Source organism: Diabrotica undecimpunctata, chromosome 9, assembly GCF_040954645.1.
Source record: "Diabrotica undecimpunctata isolate CICGRU chromosome 9, icDiaUnde3, whole genome shotgun sequence".
Taxonomy (NCBI): Eukaryota; Metazoa; Arthropoda; class Insecta; order Coleoptera; family Chrysomelidae; genus Diabrotica; species Diabrotica undecimpunctata.
The window spans coordinates 133,147,521-133,172,175 of record NC_092811.1 but is presented as its reverse complement, the minus strand read 5'-3'; the positions used below and the strand labels follow the sequence as shown (position 1 = coordinate 133,172,175).

Below are 24,655 nucleotides of genomic sequence, written 5' to 3'. Positions count from 1 at the left end.
CAAATACATAATTATTTATTAGACTATGTTACGCAACTTCTTTTAAAAAATCAATCGGTCAAGAGGTTTTTAGAATTAGTAAAGGGTTTAAAATGCTTGTCAATGAAAACATTTTTCTTAACAATTATACTGATGGACAAAAAAAAACAAAAAGACACCTAGAAACACAAATATTTCTTTAAATATTTATTTATGGAAGTATTCATTATAATATTCTTATTATTAGACAACATTAAAAACACATTTCCAACGTCATTTTCGTCAACAAATTAATAATGAGTGGCTCTTCCTTGATTTTCGATACACTCAGTTACTGTATGTTGCATTGATCGAACTAACTGGTCTATATTGTGGAATACTTATCCAGATTCTTTTTGTGGCATGCCACAGGTCTTATACGTTTGCTGGAGGATGTGGCAATCGATTTAGGTTTTGACCTATCATATTCCACACATGTTCGATTGGTGACAAATCAGCTGATCTTGATGGCCACTCCAAAGTCTCTATACCAGATTCTTGTATGTACTTCATTGTTTCACGGGTAATATAAGGTCTTGCATTATCCTGTTAGAAGATCGTATTTGGAATGGTTTGTAGATAGGGATGTAAAATCGTTTACCAATATATTATCGAGCTGTCAGAGTGTCCTATAAGAACTACAAATGGTCTAATTTCCAAATATATAGCACACAATACCGTAATGCTCAAACAAAAAAGAAATCTTTTATGATAGGGTCGAAGAGGATATAGAAAAAATACCCATAGAAGATGTCATATTTGTACTAGGAGGCGTCAATGCCCAGATTGGAAAAGAAGACTTTTTACAACAAATTGCAAAAAAGCATAAAATACACAAAAGTACTAATGACACTAAGCAAAGACTATGTAACCTAGCAACAAGAACAAATTTTTTAATAATCTCAACAAAATTTAAACACCCTAAAATACATAAGGTAACATGGAGGTCACCAGATCAGAAAATACAGTCAAATTGATCACATTTTGATTAATAAACGAAAAAAATTGTCAATAAAAGATGTAAGAACATTTAGAGGTGCGTGTGCAGATTCAGACCACTACATGGTCACAGCCATCATAAGACAAAAAGTTAAAATTGAAACAAAACAGAATAACCAACATATAAAGTGGAATGTCAATAAAATGAGTAATGAAGAAGTAAGAAAAAAATATGAAGAGAGGCAGTAATAGTTCAAATAACAGGGAAATATAAAGCGGAAGGTATAAACACAGAATGGGAGACGATCAAAAAATCAATAGAAGAAGGTGCAAAGTTGCATGTAGGTAAAAGTCAGGATAGAAAAAACCGATGTAGAGAAATAACAGGAAAAAAAGTGCAAGCCAAAATGAATTGACTAAGAACAGATAAAGAAAAAGACAGAGAAGAATATGAAAAATTAAGAAAGAATGCTAAGAAAGTGATAAAGCAAAATAAAAGAAGATGGATAGACGAAAAAATGCGAGAAATAGAGCAAGAAAGAACAAACATAAATAAGAAAAATTTTTACAAAAAGATTAAAAAACAAAACAAAAAAACACAAAGACAAACAAACACAAACACAAACAAACAAAATAAACGAAATAAAAAATAAACGGAGAACGGTGATAATAGAGGATCAAGAATACAGGCAAGTATGGAGGGATTACTACAAAGAGCTCTTGTCGGAGGAAACAACAGGAGAAGAAATGAATAAGGAGGAGGAAACGATGCACGAAGAAGAAGCAGACGAAGTAGATAAAGTAAACATCGAAATTTCAAAAGAGCAACATTAGAGAAATTTCAGGAAGTAATACAGAGAAGCAAACATGGAAAAGCCTCTGGTAAAGATGGAATTAATATGGAACTGATAAAATACGGAGAAAAGGAGCTGAGAGGAAAAATACTGACACTATTGAAAAATATATGGAAAAAAGAGAAAATGCTAGAGGACTGGGAGGTAGGGCAGATCATAACAATACATAAAAAGGAAGACCAAACAATTTGTGAAAATTATAGAGGAATAACGACATCAATAATAAAAAAGAGGTTATCAAAGATCACAAAGAAGACAGTGGGATAGTACCAATGTAGATTCACAAATATAAATAAAGGAAATCTAAGAACAAGACGTAGTCAAATAATCGCATATGCAGACGATATTGCTATTATTGCAAAGAATAGGAAAATAATAAAAGAAATGCTAGAAGAAGTAAAAGATAGAGGGGAGGTAATGGGACTAAGATTAAATCAAGAAAAGACAAAAATATTAAGATTAGGGAAAAAGCCAACGAAAGAAAAAATCAAAATAGGAAGTTCTGAGTTTAAAGAAGTAGAATGCTTCAAATACCTAGGAGTTACAATAAGCAAAACCGGAGAAAGGAAGTCCGAAATAAAAGAAAAAATATTAGCAGCGAATAAAGCTTATTTTGCAAACAAAAGATTACTTAAGCAAAATACTAACTAAAGAAAACTAAGATGAACATTTATAACACCATAATTAAGCCAATATTATTATATACAGGAGAAACAATGACGATGGTCAAAAAAGAAGAAGACTAAAGAATAGCGGAGAAAAAGATTATGAGAACCATACCAACCAGAACAGACCAAAATAAATATAAAACCAGAACAAATGCAGATATTACGGAAGAATTTAAGGAAGACATCGTGACTTAAATAAAGCAATGCAAAGTTAGATGGTTAGGTCACATTTGGCGAGCAGGAGATAAAGCAGTGACATACGCAATGATAAAATGGAATCCTGGATGAAGAAAGAGAAGGGGAAGACCAAGATTAGAGTGGCTGCAAGAAGTTGAAGAAGACCTCCAAAGGGCAGGAGTCAGAGAATGGAGAGGAAAAACCAGAGACAGGAAAAAATAAAAAAATAGGCATCCATCGTACATTTTGTATTGTCAGCGGAGATGTTAGATAGTCCTGTTTAAATTATTCTATTTTGAGTAGCATAGCAAAACACTTCATAACTGTGGTTTCCTGTTTGTAGGGAAATACTACTCAGCTGTGATCTACCTTTCCTTTTATTACAAGTTGATGAAACATATGTCGTTTTCCTCGTTATCATTATCATCATCATCAGCCCGTTTTAAGTCCACTGCAAAACATAGGCCTTCCCTGTTTAGCCCTCATCATCTTGTGATCGTGAAGGTAGCCTGCCTTGGTTTCGTTTATCTGTCCTTGATTTCCATTGAGTTAACTTGCGTATCCACCTTCCATCCTTAATTCTTGTAACGTGACCAACCCATCCCCATTTCGATCTGTCAGCTATATCTACCCCATCTGTAATTCTATTTCTTTTGGGTAGGTCTTCGTTTCTGACCTTGTCTTTTATCGTTATATTCTTTGATCGTTAAGCCGCTTAATATTGCGCGTTAAATAAATATTCCCGTTTATATGTTTTGTTTATACCAAGTTGGGCCAATGAATTTTAAAGATAATTACATCAATCTCCGTAAAGCCGCTGTCAAGGCAGTTGGTTTGGTTGTAGTCCGAATCATTCTCCTGATTCGTAAATATCTTTTCGTTTTTCCTTTTTTTGTCATGGAAATATAGTATAAAGTGACAGTAGCAGTTAAATATGTAGTGAGCAGTTAATAGTTACATTTTAAATGAGGTTTGGAAGAATCGTTGTACAGTCAAGACGCTGTGAGTGTCGGCGTCAAAAACCGACAAATTTGTTGAAAAAAGTGAATTATACTCAATGTATTGTGTCAATTTTGAACGAGTAATTACTGTGTTTTATTTTCCATGCCGTCTCTCATCCGATATATTTGTAAAACGGCGGCTACAACAACTTTGAAGGATAACCACATGTTTCCATTTTGCCCAGTAGCTTCCTCGTTTTGTTTGTCCCTGGTTGTCATCCCAGGCTTTTTCGCAGTTTGGAGATGAATTATTTGTTCGTGTGGCACAGAGTGTAAGTCCAGTTTCCACCCCCAGAAATTTTAGTAAGTCCAGTTCCTAACCCCAGAAAGTTTAGTGCAATCCAGGTAACTTTTGTGTTTGACTTTTAAATAAAAAATAAACATTTTCTAATTATAATTGCTTTCATAACAATTTAAGAAATTGTAATAATTAAAATTTTAGATGCTAGGGTGTGGTCTAGGTCTAGCTGTAATATTATTTGTTCTGTTTTAAAATTTAATATTGACATCTGACAGCTAGTTTTATTTTGTTTTTTGACATTTGGTAAATACCTAATCATAATACAGATTTTGTTTTTGTTTTAAAAAAAAGGTTATCCTCTACGCATAGTCTGACGTAAAAAGATATTTTTTTATTTGTAATAATTTATTTCTGCTACAAATTGTCACCCATTAACAATTGTTAGTTTTGTAGTATCTCCAACTGCAAGAGTTTGTAAACTGATAAAACATAGTAAGTGTCTTTCTCTGTTATTTTGCATTTATTTATGTACTTTTGCGGTTTTTTTTGCTTGCCCTATCTCTAGTGCTCGTTTTCTTGATACCTCACCTGTTTGGTTTTCGCCTTGGTTATATAATTATATATTCAAACTATATTTATTTAACAACAAATTCTACCTTCGTCTTTCTAAATTTTTAAATGGTTACTGAGCACAAGGTAATATAGCGAAAAATAATATACACAAATCTTAAGATTATGAGTATATTTATTACAGAACATACATACAAGTGTTGAGCACTAAAAAGGTTTATCATATATACATCTATATAACATTTCAGTGTTTAACTTTCATTTTTTAACATTTCGTTGTAAAATTGGATGATTACCAATTCGTAGGTAACGATTGTTCCAGCGATCTAAAATTATAAGTATAATAATCATTGTATATAAGGTCTAGAAATACAGTACTTTTCAGATAAAACTATTCACTTTAAATAACTTTTGTTTATGTTATGTTATTATACATTTTAAAAATGTATAATATATTCGGCTTAAATTGATTCAAGTTTTATCAAACTTTTTTGTTATTTGGACATTCATTTTAATCGCTTAATAGTCAATGACAATTTGTTATAACTTGTAACACAGTATTTTGATACGTGTGCAATCTGATTGCTGAATTGGTTTACATTTTGCAAGAAAAAATCGAAATTGTAGGTTTATACTACAAAAATAATAATTTTGTAAGAACTGCTGCTAGAATTTTTAATGAAACACACCGCAATAGACATGCAACTCATAAGTATGTGATTGAACTGATGCAGTAATTTAGAGCAATAGGGTCAGTTTGCAATAAAACATATAACCGATAGGGACTCGTAAATAACAAAGCAATCCAAGTAGCCTTTTACAGTAAATTAACTTATTACAGTATATTAAATAAAGAAGATTATGATCGTCGTCTCGAATTTTACGAATTAATGACAAAAAGCATCATTAATAATCCATAATAATGTTAAGCAACATTTGCTTTTCCGATGAATGCTCATTTTCATTAAATTTCTTGGTGAATAGACATATGCCGATACTGGGCTCAGAGTGGTCCATATATTGTACGTGAGATTCACACACAGCATCCTCAAAGGTTAAACTTATGGTGTGGTATTTTAGAGGATCACATTATCGGACCCTTTTTATCACTGGAAACTTAAATGGTCCATCGTATCTTGAGTTACTTAGGAAAGTGGTTGATCGTATTAGCAAAATTGTAGAAAATGATAATAACCTTTCGGAAGATTTGGTTGTATTTCAACATGATGAAGCTCCTCCACCTTTGCTCTACCTGTGCGACAATTTTTAAACGAAACTTTTCCCGCTCTTTGGATAGGTAGAAGAACACATGTGATGGATTGGCCACCTGGGTCACCGGATTTAACACTCCTAGGCTTTCTTTTATTGGGGTATATAAAAACAAAAATTTGTTAACCAGAATCCCTGGATGATTTAAAATAAAGAATAGAGGATGAATGTCGACAATTAAATGCAGACGTGGTAAGCAATGTCAGAGAAGAATTTTGAAATAGATTGTACTATTGTATGAAGGTAAATGACTCAGCATGTGTTATACATTTTTGAAATCAGTACAAAGAACAGAATCCAAATATCAAATAAAAAAAGGTGGAAGTAATTAAAAAAAAAATTTAGGGATGATATAGGAGATAAAGGGGTGCTTTTCCCAGCAAGCATAAATATGACATAATGTCTCCCCCTTCAAATAGTAGTTCAAATGATATTTCAGGTGGATAGTCTTATCTGAAAAGCATAAACTTTATTTATTAAGATTCTTAAATAATAACTTACAAACTCGTATATATATATATATATATATATATATATATATATATATATATATATATATATATATATATATATATATATATATATATATATATATATATATATATATATATATATAAAGAAATACAGGATATTATTGACTGTCGATGTAAACAAACAACACAGTTTATTAGGGCTGCAGTCAAAAGGTTTGGCCGGGATGTTACAGAAACACTCTTTTGACTTTTGGTCTAGCTTTCGCAATTGTTTTATTCCTTCTTCAAGACACTGTAATTAGAAGAATGTGTAAATATTTACAATATATCACAAATTGTCAGTGCAACTTACTAGTCGTTGAGATTATTTATATAAAGCTATGACACTCAACATTAATAACACACATATAAAATATAACATATAAAATATTGAACAAAATACATTTTAAAATTTAGTTATGATAGTAAAAATTTTTTATTTGTGACATATTTTAATGGTGTGTTTTAAGTGATCTATAGAGAACAGGAAGAAAAAACAAAAATAGTATGATTAAAAAGTAATTAGGTGTTCTTCATGTAATATTAATGGAAGTAGTATATTAAACCTGCCTTGATGGTATGCAACATGTTTTGTATGCAGGTGTATTATGGTGTGTATATGTAAAAGTAAATCTTTATTTTATTTTTGATGTTTTGTCAGTAAATAACAATAAATGTTGCTCAGTTTATCTATGTCAGACTTTTTATTTATACAAGACGTATTGGATTTTATGAAGCACATTTCCAAGAAAACACGTTTTGAATGGTTTTTTTCCTTTGCCAAAATACAGGAATCCTCGAAATTAAATTCATGTTTTAACGCTTATGCATGTTCTGTGAGCGCACATGCGTTTATTTTTTTGGTTTTTATGTCGCTGCGATGTGAGATCACTCTACTGTGAAAATTACGAGATGATTCTCCAATATACACGTTTTTACAATTGGCACACGGTATAGAATAAACAACATTCGATGACTCCTGTATTGTGAAAGGATCCTTTTGTCTTTGTGTACAACTTCGATACCGTTTTCACATTCTTAGTTGCAAATTTTAAGCTACTAACATTTTTGAAAAGGTTCATTCGCTTAGGTGTGAGAACTGGAATATAGGGTAGGCAACCATACGTTATTTTAGATTGTGGTAGCTCTGATGTGTTGTGTGTCAATGTCAGTGTCAGTTGTCGGACCTCATTATTATGAAAATTTTGGTTGTCAGAAAATTGCAAAGGAAAAGGAGAACCAAAAATGAGTTTATCTAGAAGCCCTGTGGGATAGGAGTTCTCTTTTAGTATAGATTTCAACTTTTTTAATCCCTTGTCCCTGAACTCGATGTGTGATAAGTTGATAACCCTAGTTTTAAGGGCCAAAACCAAATTTGTTTTCATCTTAGATGGATGTTGAGAATAAAAGATAATGAAACGGTTACTTAAACAAGGTTTACGATACCACTCCATCCGTCAATTTTAAAATGTATTTTGTTCATTATTTTATATGTTATATTTTATATGTGTGTTATTAACGTTGAGTGTCATAGCTTTGTATAAATAATCTCAACGACCAGTAAGTTGCACTGACAATTTGTGATATATTGTAAATATTTACACATTCTACTAATTACAGTGTCTTGAAGAAGGAATCAAACAATTCCGAAAGCTAGACCAAAAGTCAAAAGAGTGTTTCTGTAACATCCCGGCCAAACCTTCTGACTGCAGCCCTAATAAACTGTGTTGTTTGTATATATATATATATATATATATATATATATATATATATATATATATATATATATATATATATATATATATATATATATATATATATATATATTACTTACCTGTAAAATAAGTTGTCTTCTAACACTAAAGAAGTTTTTGCCGGAAAGGGCTAACTCGTAGGTGGTAACTGTTTTAATGAATCTCTCAAGCTGAAAAGAAGCAAATATTGCTTTATTAGGATATCTTAAAATCCACGAAGTACATTTGCATAATCAATTGAGATTTGTAATCTATCTATATAAAAGGCTTGAACAACAAGTAACACTCTTTACCCGCTGGGGTAACTATGCCAATTAGGAAATAAATCTGAACTGCCAACATCTGATATTTCAATCATATTTTGGCGTACGATTGGTTTATAACAGACGTCTTCTGAAAGAAGTCCCTCTCTTCTTCTATTAAGATGTCCAACTTATCTCACAACTTATAGTATATTACAATGCTAAATCAAATTGATGATTTTTAGAAAAATGAAATAATTGTTGAATTTTCCAAAACTTACCTCAACATTGTAGGCAGAACTTGAAACAGTTTGAAGAATCTGTGAGGTCTCGTGCCACTCGTCATGAATGCCGCTACCAAATATAATAACGCACGAGATTCTGATAACCATTAGGCAAAAAGACATATAAAAATACGCCTTTCTAATGGAGTCGTTGAATTTGGTCAAACTCTTAAAAATCTGTTTAAGAACGAAATACAAGTTCACCAAAAAGCTCAAGAGGATTAAAGTGGAGATTCTTTCGTTGGTTGTTTGACATAAGGCAACGATGCGTAGGTAATTTGTCCTGCAGGTTCTCCACACCTGTAAGTTGCAAATCTAAAAAAGAAAAAAATAAAAATTAATGTTGATTTTATGGTTAAATTGGTATTATTACATATCTAGGTATACAGTGATGAGTGTCTTACCACCCGGCAAAATAGCGGAAAGGATAGAAGACAGATTAAGTTGTGAGATAGTACGAGATAAGGCTAGTTATTAGACGTGTCTATTTGACTTCAGTCATAATTATATGGATGACCTTGAAAATATTTTATTTTAATAATTTCTGATGTTAGAATAAATGATTAAATATATTAAGATGTATTATAGTAAAAAACATTAATTAGTAGCGATTTTAAATTATAAATCTTTAAGTTTATTTAATAATAAAAATAACTCAACTGAAATATTTGACTAAACTAAATAGGTATGTTCAGTCCGAAAACATTTGTTGTATGTTTAGTTGGCGTAACAGTTAGAGATGTGGTCCATTGATAAGAAGACTGGGGTTCAATTCACACCAAGGGTAAAGTTTTTGTTTTACTCAATCAAAAATAATAGAAAATATAATACATATTAGGTAATAAGTTTTCGAAAAACTCATTATTTACAATTTATTCTTATTCCAATGTTATAAAATAGAAATACAAAATATTTCAAATTCAATTCCAGTTTTACAGTCTTCAGTTGTGAATGGAAAATAATACATTGAAGACTGTTTAATGTCAAGTCCATCACTAAATTCTCAGTGTTAATATCAATTCCTCTGTACAGGTAATGATTTTCAAAACAATTGACGACATTGGAATGGATGCGCGCGAACAGCTACCTGCTTTGTAGCTAACCAAATCATCAAGCCTTCAAGTTATCAAATAATAACACATCGAGAAGTGTTTTTTACGGTAAACAGAAACTTTTTATTGAAAAAACAATTCGTGAAAAGGATTTTAACGATCGAGGAAAAAGTGCAAATTGTTGTCTGGCATGTGAATGGATTATCCGACAACATGATTAAACAACAATTTGTAAATATGTTTCCAAATAGGCCGGCTCCAGCACGATCAACAATTCAGTCTATTATACGTAATGTTTTACTTATGGATCCGTGTTCGACCGTGAAGAGGAGTTCGCAGACGAAGGGAGGTAAATCCAGATTTGGAACTAAGGGACACTTTGATTTCTGCAAGTATTGAGCAAAATCCTACCCAATCAACACCTCGCCTCGGAGAACAATGTGGAATTCCCAGATTTAGAGTAGGTGAAATTTTGTAAAGACATCGATACCGTCCCTATAAACTTCATATATCCAACGAACAATTCCCTGGGGATCAATATAGACGTTTAGAATTTTGTCAAACTGCAATGGAAATGTCACATCAAGATGAACATTTTTTAGAGAACGTTTTGTTCACCGATGAATGTACGTTTTCATTGCAGGGCCGTCACAATTCAATCAATGCTAGGAATTGATCTCGAGGAAATCCTCGTCAGATTAATGTCGCTCGTACCCAGCGTCTTCGAAAAGTAAATGTTTGGGGAGGCATAATAGGGAATCATGTCATTGGTCCATTTTTTATAGACGGTGTGTTGACTGGGCGGAAATACTTGGAACTTCTGCAAAATGAAATTGTCCCAGCCCTTTGTAATTTACCAATACCTTCCGATTCCATATGGTTTCAACACGATGGTTGTCCTGCACATAATTCTGGCATCGTCAGTGAATATCTCAGTGCGACTTTTCCTAATCGATTGATTAGTGGCCACGGATATTTTTTATTTTTGTAGAATTTTTACTTATTTAAACATTCTTTAAAAGTTCTTACTTTATTTTCGAAAGTACGACGATACTGTTTTGTCAATAAGATTTTTTGTTTTAACTTTAGTTTTTGTTTAGTTTTGTTTAGTGATTCAAAGCAAAACGATCTTTGCATAATTTCAAATTATTAAAAAAAAAAAAAAAAAGAAAACCACATGTGGGTTTTGAACTCCAATCGTCTGCGATGTCTGTATCGCAATGTCGAATTCTTACCACTAATCCACGAAGGATTTATAATTATTTCGTGACAAGAGTGTATTAAACTCTTCAAATCATAGTAGAAATTATTCTTGGTTAATAATTTAAAACTTTAGATTAAATAATCACTATTAATTAAATTATTTTATTCACATTTTTGCTTTATTGTGGTCAATCAGTTTTTTTTTTAGTTTTTACTTTATGCGAAATTAAAAAATGGAAATACGTCGCACACTCGACGTTACTCATAATAATTATGACCGAGGTGATTTAGCTCGAATCTAACGTCTAAAGGTGTGAGACTCTCGATGGTGGTAATGTAATGTAATATAAATTATAGGTTTTTCCGATTATTTCTCACCTCTACGAGTTTCATCTCTTTTTATTTCACAAGGTAACTGTGTTTTCTATCTCTTACGTTAAAAAGCCGGGTGGTAAGACACTCATCACTGTATAATTAAAATCGCATATTATAGCATTAAATTTTTTATGTGATATTTCATATAATATTTATTGTACCTTTATCAATAATCTCTGTAATTGGAATACATTTATTAAGTAATATATTTTTTTAATTTACCTCCATTTTACTGTATATCCTTATTCTTTGGTTAAGTTGTTGTAGTCTAAATTTCAATGCCGATCCTATCAACATTATAAAAACATCAATATAGTTCCATAAAAAAGCGGTTTGTACGTTAATAAACTAAAACAGACAAAAAAATTTGATATAAGAAACTGAAACACAAAATTTCACGAGCTTACAATGTTATCTCAGCTTAAAAGTCCTCTACCACATTTAACATATTTTTATATTGTTAATGTAACAGTAAGAAAAATAATTATTAACAATCTCACCTCCATCAAACAGCCTATCCAAAAATTATACTTAAAAAGAGAAAAAGGTGCGTCATAATTTGATTGGAAATAATATCTGATTCCTTCGGAAATGGAGGCGCTTGCCGAAAATGAGGATTTCAAAATAGCAGCTGTCACCAAATAATGTTCCACTAAAAAAGGACAAAGAAATTAAATAAAAATCACTGAGTAGTTTGTCTTCTTTTGATGCAGTGTGTTTCCTCCGCACCGGTCTTTACTAATTTTTGTTGTTTTCTGTTTACTATTACTTTATTTGTTGTTTCATTTATTTTGCTTTGTTTATGTTTATGGGTTGACTCATAAGGTTAGATATATTTCCACTCATCTGTTGTTCAAATTTTTCTCTTATTACATGTGTCTAGGTTCCATTTATTAGAGTTTGTTTTGGCTTGATGTCTTTTTTCCATCTGAGCTCGCTTATTTATATTATTACCAGAAAGTGGTCCATGTCCGAGTTTGCCTCTCTGTAAGATCTGCCTTATAGGAGATTTCAACCCCCAAAATAGGCAAAGAAAATTGCTTCAGAGAGGTTGAAGGTGCAAACTCAATACATGAGACAACAAACGATAATGAAGACAGACTATGTAATTTAGCAGCGGCATGAAACATGGGCATGAGTAGCACGAGATATAAACACAAAGATATACACAAAATAACATGGATGAGACCAGGAAGTCCGGATAAAGGGAAATCAAATAGACCATATACTGATTAAAAAGACACGCAAACAATCGATAAATGAAGTTAGATCTCACAGAGGGTCCAACATCTATTCGGACCATGTTTCTTCTTAAAGTGCCCTCTCCTCAATGGAGGTTGGCTACTACAATTTTAAACTCTTCTCTATCTTCAGCTGTTCTTATTAGCTGTTCAAAATTTAGCCCTGTCCATTGTCGGATGTTTCTGAGCCACGATAGTCTTTTCCTTCCTAGGCCTCTCTTTCCCTCGATTTTTCCTTTTACTATAAGTTGAGCATATCGGTACTTATTATTTCTCAGTATGTGGCCTAGGTATGATGTTTTTCTAACTTTTACTGTGTTAAAAAGTTCTCTTTCCTTGCCTATTCTATGCAGCACTTCTTCGTTTGAGGTGAGCGATGTCCATGAAATTTTGAGTATTCTCCGGTAGATCCACATTTCAAAGGCCTCCAATTTATTTACGGTTGATGTTTTAAGGGTCCACGTTTCAACTGCATATAGAAGAGTCGACCAGACGTAGCATTTTGATAAACGTAGTCGAATTTCGAGTTTTATTCGAGAATCACAAAGCAGTTTTTTTATTTTTTCGAAAGATTTTCTGGCCTGTTCTATTCTCGATCTTATTTCTAGATCATGATTTAGGCTGCTATCGATCCAACATCCCAGGTACTTAAATCTATTGACCTGTTCTAAAATGTGCCCATTTATTGTGCAAGGTTGAGGTACGTTTTGGTTTTTTCGGATGGACATCACTTTGGTTTTTTTAATGTTTATTTTCATACCAAATTGCTCACAGATCGAGTTGGTCTTGTCGATGAGTCGTTGTAGACCTAAGTCGGAATCCGCAATTAACACTGTATCATCGGCGTATCTGATACTGTTGATATTTACGCCATTCACATTGACTCCATCCTTGGAATCCTCCAATGCTTCTTTAAATAGAAACTCGGAGTAAAGATTAAACAGCAGAGGCGACAGAACACATCCTTGTCTAACTCCGCTCCTAATTCCTACTTCTGCGGATGTGGAACCTTCGATCCTAACTCTGGAGTTTTGGTTCCAGTACAAGTTTTTTAAGAATTTGATGTCTTTTCCATCTAAACCGACTTCTTGCAAACGTTCTAATAGTAGGTCGTGTCTTACTCTATCAAATGCTTTTTCGAAGTCTATAAAGCATATAAATGTATCTTTCTGTTGGTCGTAGCATTTTTGGGCGAGAACTAGTAAACTGAACAGGGCTTCTCTCGTTCCCATGCCGGCTCTGAATCCAAACTGATCGTCTCCGATGATTGTTTCGCACTTTCTATAGATACGATTATGTACGATTTTTAGTAGGACTTTTACTGCATGACTCATAAGGCTTATCAGACGGAACTCATTGCAGTGTTATGGGTTTGGTTTTTTTGGTAGTGGGATGAATATTGACTCCAGCCAATCTTGGGGTATTTTACCTGTATCATAAATGCGATTGAATAAAAGGACGACTATTTCGATATTTTCTTCGCTGATTAATTTTAACGTTTCTGGGTATATTCCGTCTGGACCTGGGCATTTATTTGTTTTAAGATGATTAATTGCATTTATGATTTCAGATTTCAGAATTGTTGGCCCTTCGTTGTTATTTTCCAATCTTGGTTCTTCTCGTATGTCGTGAAAAAGAATTTTAATATAGTTTTCCCATTCTTTCAGTTTATCTTCCAGACTTATCTATCAGACCATATGCTAGTGATTACAAAATATAAAATAAAAACAACGAAGAATGAAAGTCGAACAGCACAGAGAAAATGGGACCTACTAAAACAACTGTATATCAACAATACAGCAAACGTAAGAATTAACAACATATACTCCTATAATTTTAAACTAAAAGCCGGTGTTCGTCAAGGATGTATTATCTCTCCCACGTTATTCAATATATACGGCGAACACATCATGCGCATTGTATTAGACGGATGGCAAGGAGGAATATCAGTCGGAGGAGGCCGAAAAATCAGCAATCTCCGCTATGCTGACGACACTTTAGTAATAGCATCATCAACAAATGACCTTGAATACATCATGAACAGACTAGACACTATTAGTCGTGAATATGGACTTAACATTAATATACAGAAGACCAAGGTAATGATAATAGATCAAATTCAGCCGGAAATACGAAACATGGCGGGGTTTTAAGTGATAAGCCGTTTCAATTACTTAGGTTCTGTTATCACAAATAACGGTGGATGCGAAGAAGAAATACGTCGATGCCTTACAATGGCCAGATCAGCAACGGTCAATCTTACTAAAATCTGAAAAGATACGTACATACCAGGAACAGGAAACTGCGCCCAGTATGGACGCTTATTTTCCTATCGCTACCTATACGTCAGAAACTTGGACCATTAAAAAGTACGACTCATGACGTATAATGGGCTTTAAAATGTGGGTATGTCGTAGAATGATGCGCATACCCTGGACAGCACATCGCACAAATATCTCAATATTGACAGAACTCCACATCAATACTAGGCTTACCACAATCATCAACCAAAATATATTGAGGTACTTTGGACACATTACTAGACGAATGGAAGGCATGGAGAGGTTGGTGGTTAAAGACAAGGTAGATGATAAAAGAGCTCGAGGAAGATCGCCACTCCGATGGTCAGACCAAATAAAGTACGCTACCCGTTACTCTCTGTCAGGCAGCACACCGCTCCTAGGAGAGAGAAGAATGGAAAGCAACCATTCGTCAAATACCATAACGTCACCACATCCTTACGAAGGAGAAAGGATAGAGGAGGAGGATTTTTAGTATCTTTTATTTACCGAATTTGGATCAAAGCCAGTTTTTATCAGATTGTACGTAATCCTTTCGTTCTCTAATTCCGCTACTCTGTTGCCAAAGTCCATCTTTCTTCTCTTTTCTTTTTTCATTTTATCCACCCTTTCCTCCATTTTATCCATTTTTTGTTTCAGTTCCTCATTTTCCTTTTTTATAGCTTTGTTTTCTTCTCTTAGTTCTTTAAGCTCCTGTATATACTGGTTTTGTTCATCTTTTATTTCTTGGACATCTGTAGTTAGCTTTGTTACATTTTCAATCAGTTTTTTCAGTCAACATTTTGACCATCTTATTTTCCTTTAGATTCTTTTCGTTTTCTACTATATATCTCTATGCAACTTACTCCTTTTTATTTTAGTTTCTTCATCCTCTTCATATATTTCATATTAAAAATACCCTAAATATTATAGACGTAAACAGAAATATGGTTTATTACCTGCGGCTAGAATCAAGACTGCGATAGCTATGCTATTTAATTTCCGTTTCAAACTTCCAGGAGTCTCCATGTTTGACATCCTAGTTTCAACTTTGTTCCATTCTTTCACATAGTCTGGCCATTCGATGGTTAATTTAAAAAATAGTACTGCTTGGATTGTAACGTTGATGAAAAATATAACACCTTCTGAAAATAAATTATTTAAATGAATAGAGAATATAATGGCTTTAGCATATGATGGCTGAATTTCAACACTATATTATTTTAATTAGAGATATATTAATAGATTATTATATACAAGCTATACGCTCCCGAAGAAGCTAAAGCTATTTTCACCTAAAGATTCTTTTTGTGTGGGGGATCATTCCATTCTGGGTTTGGTTGTATATTTTCTGGTGTGACTTCGCTGTTTCCATTACTTTCCTCCATTCTTCTGTCTCTTTGATTGTCCTTTCTATATTTCTAATTTCCGAACTCCTTAAGTCTTCTTCCACTTGTTGTCTCCATCTCAGTTTAGGTCTACCTCAGGTTCTTTTACCTGGTTGTATCCATTCCGTTATAACTCTTAACGGATTGCTCTTCTCATTATGTGTCCATATCATCTAATTCTTTGTGCTTTTATTGCTCTAACTATGTTCTCTTGACACATCCATTCTTGTATTTCGTGATTCATTTATTTTTATGCATTCTCTTCGTTTTCCCTCTTTGGCCCCAGTATTTTTCTGATTCTTTTTCTTCCTCTCAAAAAATGTTAATTGTTCTTCTTCTCTTGCTGTTAATGTAAATGTTTCTGCAGCATATACTACTGTTGGTCTTATGGTCGTTTTGTAGATTTTCATTTTTGTGTTTCGGCTTATCTTCTTATCTCTAAACATTCGTATAATTTTATAATCTCATTTGGTACAATACTCTCTTTAATAGATTATTTCAAAGAGAAAATTGTTGCAGTTTTGCTATTGTATATAAATATTGGTAGAATAATAACATACTTTTTGTTAGTTTTGATCCTCCTCGTATATTTAGCCAAGATTCCGCGTACAAAAACACAGACGCTATAGAACAATCTTCTTCTTCAAGTGCCATCTCCGCGGCGGAGGTCGGCAATCATCATAGTTATTCGGACTTTTGAGACGGCTGCTCTGAAAAGTTCATTTGATGTATATCCATACCACTCTCTTAGGTTGCGTAGCCATGATATTCTACGCCTTCCTATGCTTCTCTTTTCTTGGATCTTTCCCTGTATAATCAATTGGAGCAAGGTGTATTTCTCTCCACGTGTAATATGTCCAATTTTCTTGTTTTAATTGTATTTAAAATTTCTATTTCTTTATTCATCCCTCTCAGTACGTTCCTCTTTGTTTGTGACGTGTGTTCTGTCCACGACATTTTCAGAATTCTTCTATATACCCACAGCTCAAATGGTTCCAGTTTTTTCATTGATGTCGCATTTAAGGTCCAAGATTTCATTCCATAAAACAAAGTCGAAAAAACATAGCACCCCGCCAACCTAACTGTTAGTTCCAATTCTCTTCTCATTTTGTTGAAATTTGCTCTAGTCTTTTCTATTCTGATTTTGATCTCCTGAATGTAATCATTTGTGGAGTTATTCATTATTCCCAGATATGCATATTTGTCCACTTGTTCGACGTTGATTCCGTTTATTAAAAGATTCCCGTTATTTTTTTGAGTTTTCAATATTCTCATAAATTTTGTCTTCTTGACATTCGTTGTTAGACCGTACTCTTTTCCATACTCCACTATTGTGATCACCAGTCTCTGAAAATCTTCAATATTTTCGGCTAAGATCACAGTATCGTCCGCATATCTAATGTTGTTAATGGGAACTCCATTTACCTTCATTCCAGCTGTTTTACCCTCAAGAGCGTTTTTCAGGATTTCTTCGGACTAGGCATTAAAAAGAATTGGCGACAATACGCATCCCTGTCTCACTCCACGTCTAATTTCAATTTATTCTGACAGCTGTTCGTTAACACGTACTTTTGCTCGCTCTTTATAGTATAATTTGATATGATCCTGAGGTCGTTGTAATCTTCTTTGATTTCAGGACATTCATTAATTGTTTATGTCGTACTTTATTGAATGATTTATTATAGAACAATAAACGGTTGTTAAATACATAGTTTTAGACACGAGAATGTTCTTTCGTACATTATATATTAATAAAGAGCCAAAGAAATATGAGTGGCTTTCATTAAAAGTGCAGATCGCTGGATAATTATCGCTCACACGTAGCGTTCACTTGGTACAAAATAACTCTTTACACAACAGCAGTCTTAGTCACTACCAGGACCAGACAATCGTTCCAGCCAGTAGGGGTGGAGGCTGCTTTGCCATCACCAATACTTTTGTGGTTGCAGTAGTTGAGAAGACATCGTTTTCGATAGCGAGTTCTATTATTCTATTGGAGTAAAGTACAACCTACACAATTTGTTACCAAACTATTTATTACAAATTAATGTTTTTCTTTGTTGAATTCTATTTTAACCTTTATTTGGAACAGTTATCTTTAACTTTCAATGAAACATTTTATGTTTTTTTAAACAAGTATGTACCTACTATATTGTATAATAATTGTAGTTTTCTTTAATATTTTATAAAATTTTTACTCACAAACGCTTATCACACAGTTCTTTTGGTAGGTATATTGACTCTTATTACACAAAGATCTCATCTTTTTTTTATTAAATAACTTACCCAAACTCAACAGATCATGATGTTCGGGAACGTTTTTGTAGATGGTAATAATAGTGGTGAATAAAAATAGGATTATAGTTAGAATCGAATACACCATTCTCCAGTACAACCATTTAATTTTGAGGGACTTATAGGTGACGCCCCCCACATATAGTGGGAACAAACCGAACACTTGTCCTATCTGGAGCGGCAGTTTCATTGCCGAATGAAGAGTGTTATTTTCTATTTTCGACTGAAGTAGAAGATTATCTGCTTCTGGTTTGGATGTCGCATGAAAATACATTTTCTAAAAAATGAATCATTTTATTAGTATGATTTTGTTGTGATAATACAAGGCTCAATTTGTTAATTTGGGTTTCACTTACATTTTTGGTTCTGATGCTAAGTAACTGGATGATTGTAGAACTTTAAAAAGCCTAAAAGCAAATATGGAGTAGAATATCTCAGTTTGCTATCAACTACATTGTAATTAACTGAAATTTCTGTCATAATTTATAAGCAATTGCTATTTTTATGACAGAGATCTTACAATAATGAGCAAGATATATTATGTCAAAATTGCAAATACCAGGACAGACATCCAACTGAGCGAAAACGTTGTCATAAAGAGATGTATCAGATATGGGTGCATCTTATTGCATCACTTTTTAATATCTGCTCAGAGATATTTGAAGCAGTCCGGGAAGACATTGATGAGAGTTTACTCATAAATGGAGAACGTCTGAATAAGTTTGGATATGCAGATGATACAATAATCTTTGCAGATAATAGGCAAGATTTGCAGACACTAGTAGCAGAACCTAACCAGAAAAAAGTCAAGAATATGACCTCAGCTTTACCATTAAAACACACAAACACACATATATATATATATATATATATATATATATATATATATATATATATATATATATATATATATATATATATATATATATATGATATCATAATAGCACTGAGCTTGTGTTTGACAATTCACCGAATTTGATTGGTCGAAAGGGATGGCGTGGTATGTAGGATGTATGTGTCTGATTGGGGAAAAGGAGAAGGAGAGATTGAAGTGAAGGAAGTCAGGTTTTGCCCGGGAAAAGGAAGATTACTGTGATATGAACGTCGGAAGAAGCAAGCTGTTTTTGTTCCATATCCTGCAGTGAAAGTTAGCAGAGTTCTCGTCAAATAAGAATTGTGAAAGGTGTTTGGTGTCTGTGGAACAAGCCACCAGGATTGGTAGCAGTAAACAACGAAAGTACATCCTTTGAGATAGGAGTTTGGCCCAGGTGCTTTTGGAGAGAGTGTTGCTGCGATAGTGTGTTCGAGAGACGTCAACAAGCTTTACAGGAAATAAAGAACCATCAGTTATCGAAGGCGTGCATCTACGATATAAATTGACAATCAAAAAGTTAATAGGATATAAGGAGGAATTCAATGCTTTATCAGAAATACCCAATAGCAGAAGTAAAATAGAACGACAGTAAACGAGAAATGATAAAAAAGTAATCATACACGTACCAAAAGTTATTAATGCAATCACATAAACTGAAAATAAAAGAAATTTTGATATATATATTTAGGGATTCTACAGTATTCACTGCCTTCCCTCGCTCAACCGTCTCCATCTCTCTCTGTTGTTCCATTCTCCATCGTTTAGTCCTCTCTTACTCATGGCGTCGTCTACTTCGTTCCTCCAGGATTTTCGGGGTCGTCCTCTTTTCCTCCTTCCTATGGGGCTCCATTCGGTTATTTTATTTATCCATCTGCTGTCGCTAGTTCTTCTTACATGTCCATACCACTTTAGTCTTTTTTGTTCTATATATGTTAGTATGTCTGTTTCTATTGATGTTCTTTGCTTTATTTCGTCATTACTTCTCCTATCCATTATTGTTACTCTGCAGCATCTTCGCAGGCATTCCATCTCTGTTGCTACTATCTTATTGCTGTTTTTCTTGTTTATGATCCAATTTTCAGCCCCATATGTCATAATACTTCGCACTAATGTTTTATAAATCTGCGTTTTTGTCTTCATATTTAGGTGTCTATCCCACGATACTGAGTTAAGTTGTCGGATTGCTGTTCTTGTTTGTCCTAATCTTTGTGTAATTTCTTCCTCTGTTGTTGCCTTTTTCGTGATTATAAACCCCAATTTGAATTTATCCTTTCCTTTGATTGTTACGTTGTCATCAATCTGTAGATCTTCTATGTCTTCTTCACTTGTAGATAGGTACTCTGTTTTCGCGGGGTTAATATCTAGGCCAGCCTTGGTATATTCTTCTTGTAGTTTCTTCATCATGTAGCTGAGGTCGTCTTGGTCTTATGCAATCACTACTTGATCGTCTGCAAAACTTAACGTATATAGGTATTCGTTCCGTACCTGTACTCCCATGCCTTCGCATTTTCTTTTCCATGTAGTCAAGGCTTTTTCTAAGTATATTTTGAATAGGGTTGGAGATGTGGAACAACCCTGCAAGAGCCCTTTTGTTGTGGTGAAGTCTCCTATGATTCTTGTTCCCATTTTAATGGACACTTTATTTTCTTTATACAGAGCTTTTGTAGCTTCTATGAGTTCCGTCTGTATTTCTAATTTGTACATTGCCTCCCATAGTTCTGACCTTGATACAGAGTCATACGCCTTTCTCAGATCCACAAATGCCAAGTGTATATCTTTATTTTTTGCTTTTTTGCCTTTTATCGCTTGCTCTATCTTTTCTCGCAGTATTTTCCCATATAATCTTCCTATTGATGATATTACGCTTATTCCTCTGTAGTTTTCACATCGTTTTCTATCTCCTTTCTTAAATATAGATGTCATATATGCCGCCATCCATTCCTTTGGGAGCTGTTCTCCATTTATGGCTTTCTGAAATATCCATTGTATCATCCGGTGTATTTTTTTTTAAAATTTTTTAAGAAATTTTTAATTATCCTTAAAAGCGACCAATAATTACCAAATTATATCGAAAACAAAGATTACTTCTTGACAGAAAAGTGTCCGACAAGTTCTTCGGTATTAATGTTCAAAGAAAAGTTTATGATATCAGGAGATGAATGGCATGAGTGTGAAGAATATGAAGGATACAGAGAAACAAAGCCGTTATTCGGTAGAGTGCGTTAGAGTTGTTATTCGGTATTAATCATTAGAGAACACGTATCATATAACATATGAAGTGGAAGAGCAGTGAAGGATGAATGTAACGACGTGGCAAAAATAGAAATGATATCCTGCCAAAAAGAAGCTACAGAGGAGGTTTGGTATTACAACGAAAGCGGAGGGGCCAGGAAACATAAAATATCTATATAGAAAAATAAAAGATGTATGGACGTATATTTGGAAAAGTTATATTAGAAAGGGAGACGGGATGACTAAATAACACAAAAAAAGCATTCCTCACGAGTGGATCATAAGAATAAAAAAAAACAGCCCTCTTCTAATTGAAAACTCTGTCTAGATGAAATATGCTTCACAATTCCATGGCAACCAACCACAAACCCTTACAACAATCACCATCCTTCAGGTCACAGCCTGGACAATTTCAGTGCTGACATTTAAAACACTGACACAACATACAATACACAAATTACTAACTACACATCACAAAGATACCCCACACATCAAAATACACACCAAAACTAATCATTCATAGCCATGCCACAAATCACAGAATATTACCACAACTGCAAATTTTACATACACATCTTAAACACCGAAAGCCATTTAATATACGACATCGAATACATGACACAATACATAAAGAACTTTATGTTACAAAACCCTCATCTCAACTTAGAGCCCATACAAATATTTAAAGTCGTTGAACAGGAAGTTGATAATCAGTCGGTATGCATACGCTCATCCCGTTTGTCCCGCGTGTGCATTACTATAGATGGATGCCCGATTCAAACAACTAAGGTTCAAACATTCACACATCACAAAATTCATAATAAACCACATTTCAATCAAATTCTGCAGCTAAACCCCACTCATCCTAATCATTCCGGTGAGGAAAACTATTTTTTGCAGTCTACGTGAACATATCGGAAGAAATAGCCTACCTTTACACAACAAACCCCATCAATGCCAAATCTCTGAAGAAAAACTCAAAGTTCTTACCGAAGGCAAATACTTTACCATAACAAACAGATCCAATCAAAAAACACCCACCTCATCCCCCACTTCAGTCCCAGAAAACATCACATAAACATACCTAAACAAACGCATTCCTTCACAATTCTGCAATCAACGCAGATTTAATCGTTTATTTAAAACTCAAAATCTACCCGGTTCAAAATTTGAGTCCCTTACAGTTAACTCTGCCGTTAAATCTGCTACACTTACAACCAGATCTAAAATCAATACATCATCCCTACAAAAATACCTTACATACCATACCGAAGACGATAACATTACAGTTATACATAATACACAACATGAAACTTCGGCAGAAACAATACGTACTGAATCTTTATCCCCAACTTTACAATCAACACACTTAAAATAAAACACATACGACTCAATCTACAGAAGAATCAATTCAAACAATTGATACGAATCATCTCTTACAGTCTTACAGCCATTACACACAAGCAACACAAACACACAAAACAACTTAACAGGACAACAAAATCATCTCAACAATATTTTAAAATCGAACGAACTTCTTCCCAACAACCTAGCCCACTTCCAATTCTATTCATCAGACAACACATTTCAACCTCTAAATGTCCACGAATTCCAGAGAAAACTAAGAAAAAGCATCGGTGATAATATAATCACCATTGCACACAGATATTTCAAACAACACCAAACAAAAGTCTTTTAAAACAACAAACAAAATCCAATCAAACCTACATCTCGTCATGACAGGCGTTAACAAAAATCTTTCACAAGAAGACATTGAAGACGGTCTATCATAAGACCACTTCCCTCACACTAAAATCGTCAGTATAATTGCCCTCAACACAAAATCAACACAAACAACACAACACAGAATACCAACAAAGATCCACTATCTGTCCAAACATATTCACACAAATTTCAAGCCAGAAAACGCTCTCCCATAACACAGAAAAATACACAGACAGTCACTACCCAGAAAAATTGCCTCAAACGAACTCACCTCGGACATAAAGTCGATAATTAACCTCATGTCTATGATCTTTTTCAACGTCTTACCTGAAAAAACTCTTTTCAACATCTCTTTAACAAGATCTTTCAAAATATCTCAATTTCCCAAAATTGGAAAGTCAGTCCCCTCACATAACTCCATCAGAGTCGATTCAATTTACGCAAGCACAGGGGGAGATTGGTTTTCTATCTATGGTTACCCAATCTAATTGCATACCGATACCTTTAACTAGGTGAGGAACTAGCCACAGCCAACCTCTACGCGTTTCTTACTAAAGAAAGTCCAAACAATTCTCAAAGTAATCGCTCCGTTTTTAGATGCATGTGGCATTTTTATCAACCACCTCAAATGGTCCACGACGAAATTGCCCACCGAATATCGACACGATCGATAGTCTTAAGTCATTAACAAAAACTCGTCCCAAACATATACAAAAACTCCATACCTTGAAGAGATATGTAGCCTGAAGCAAGGCTTTACAACTCATATCCTTCTTCTTCTTCCCCAGGTTTTCCCTTCTCAAGAGTATCAAGTCCTCTGCCACACAGTCCTTCCATCTTCTAGTCGGTTTTCCTCTACCTCTCCTTCCATCAACTTCTAATAGCTCTATCCTCATACCTACACACCCCTACAAACACAAAACACATTCACACCAACACACACTCAACCAACACCATCACCCATACACTCACTTACCACACTACAACAAACAACACACAACAATCACCACACATCACCCAAAATTAGAGAATCGAGGACATCCCCCAGACATCTGTCAGCAAAGACCATTCTATCGACTTATTAAAGACAACAATCTAATCCCACATTTGGACTCAATAAAAGTCTTCCCAACCCAAAAGACAGCTTCCGTACGAACCACCAATCTTCTAGACTTCAAAGATCTCACCAAAAACAAAGACAAATCACCGAACAGAGCGATATTTCCATAAATTCAGGTTTCAAATCTAAAAGCCCAGCTAATTCGCAACTCGTGCTAAATCATCAACAACTTTCATTTAGTGATTGCCGGTTTTGACAAAAAACTATCTCAAAAAATCATCGAGGATAATCTATCCGAAAACAAATTCCCATTCACAAAAATAGTTCATATAATTGCCCGCTCTACAAATCAACCCACCTCTTTCATTAGAGTTTTCACAAACTCTGAAACTAAATTCGCTG

General features: G+C 33.8%; 1 protein-coding gene across 1 annotated transcript in view; it reads right to left on the bottom strand.

Moving 5' to 3' along the window:
* Positions 1 to 23,494, bottom strand: part of LOC140451335 (uncharacterized) — a 50,799-nt gene extending 27,305 nt beyond the window's left edge. The window contains exons 1-8 of the mRNA XM_072545081.1: positions 23,465 to 23,494; positions 18,354 to 18,639; positions 15,639 to 15,824; positions 11,660 to 11,811; positions 11,382 to 11,507; positions 8,527 to 8,844; positions 8,084 to 8,173; positions 4,739 to 4,794 (exon numbers count right to left, since the gene is read on the bottom strand). Of these exons, the coding sequence (XP_072401182.1) occupies positions 4,739 to 4,794; positions 8,084 to 8,173; positions 8,527 to 8,844; positions 11,382 to 11,507; positions 11,660 to 11,811; positions 15,639 to 15,824; positions 18,354 to 18,639; positions 23,465 to 23,494 (1,244 nt within the window). The remainder of the gene's footprint in view (positions 1 to 4,738; positions 4,795 to 8,083; positions 8,174 to 8,526; positions 8,845 to 11,381; positions 11,508 to 11,659; positions 11,812 to 15,638; positions 15,825 to 18,353; positions 18,640 to 23,464) is intronic.
* Between the last annotated feature and the right edge of the window lie 1,161 nt (positions 23,495 to 24,655).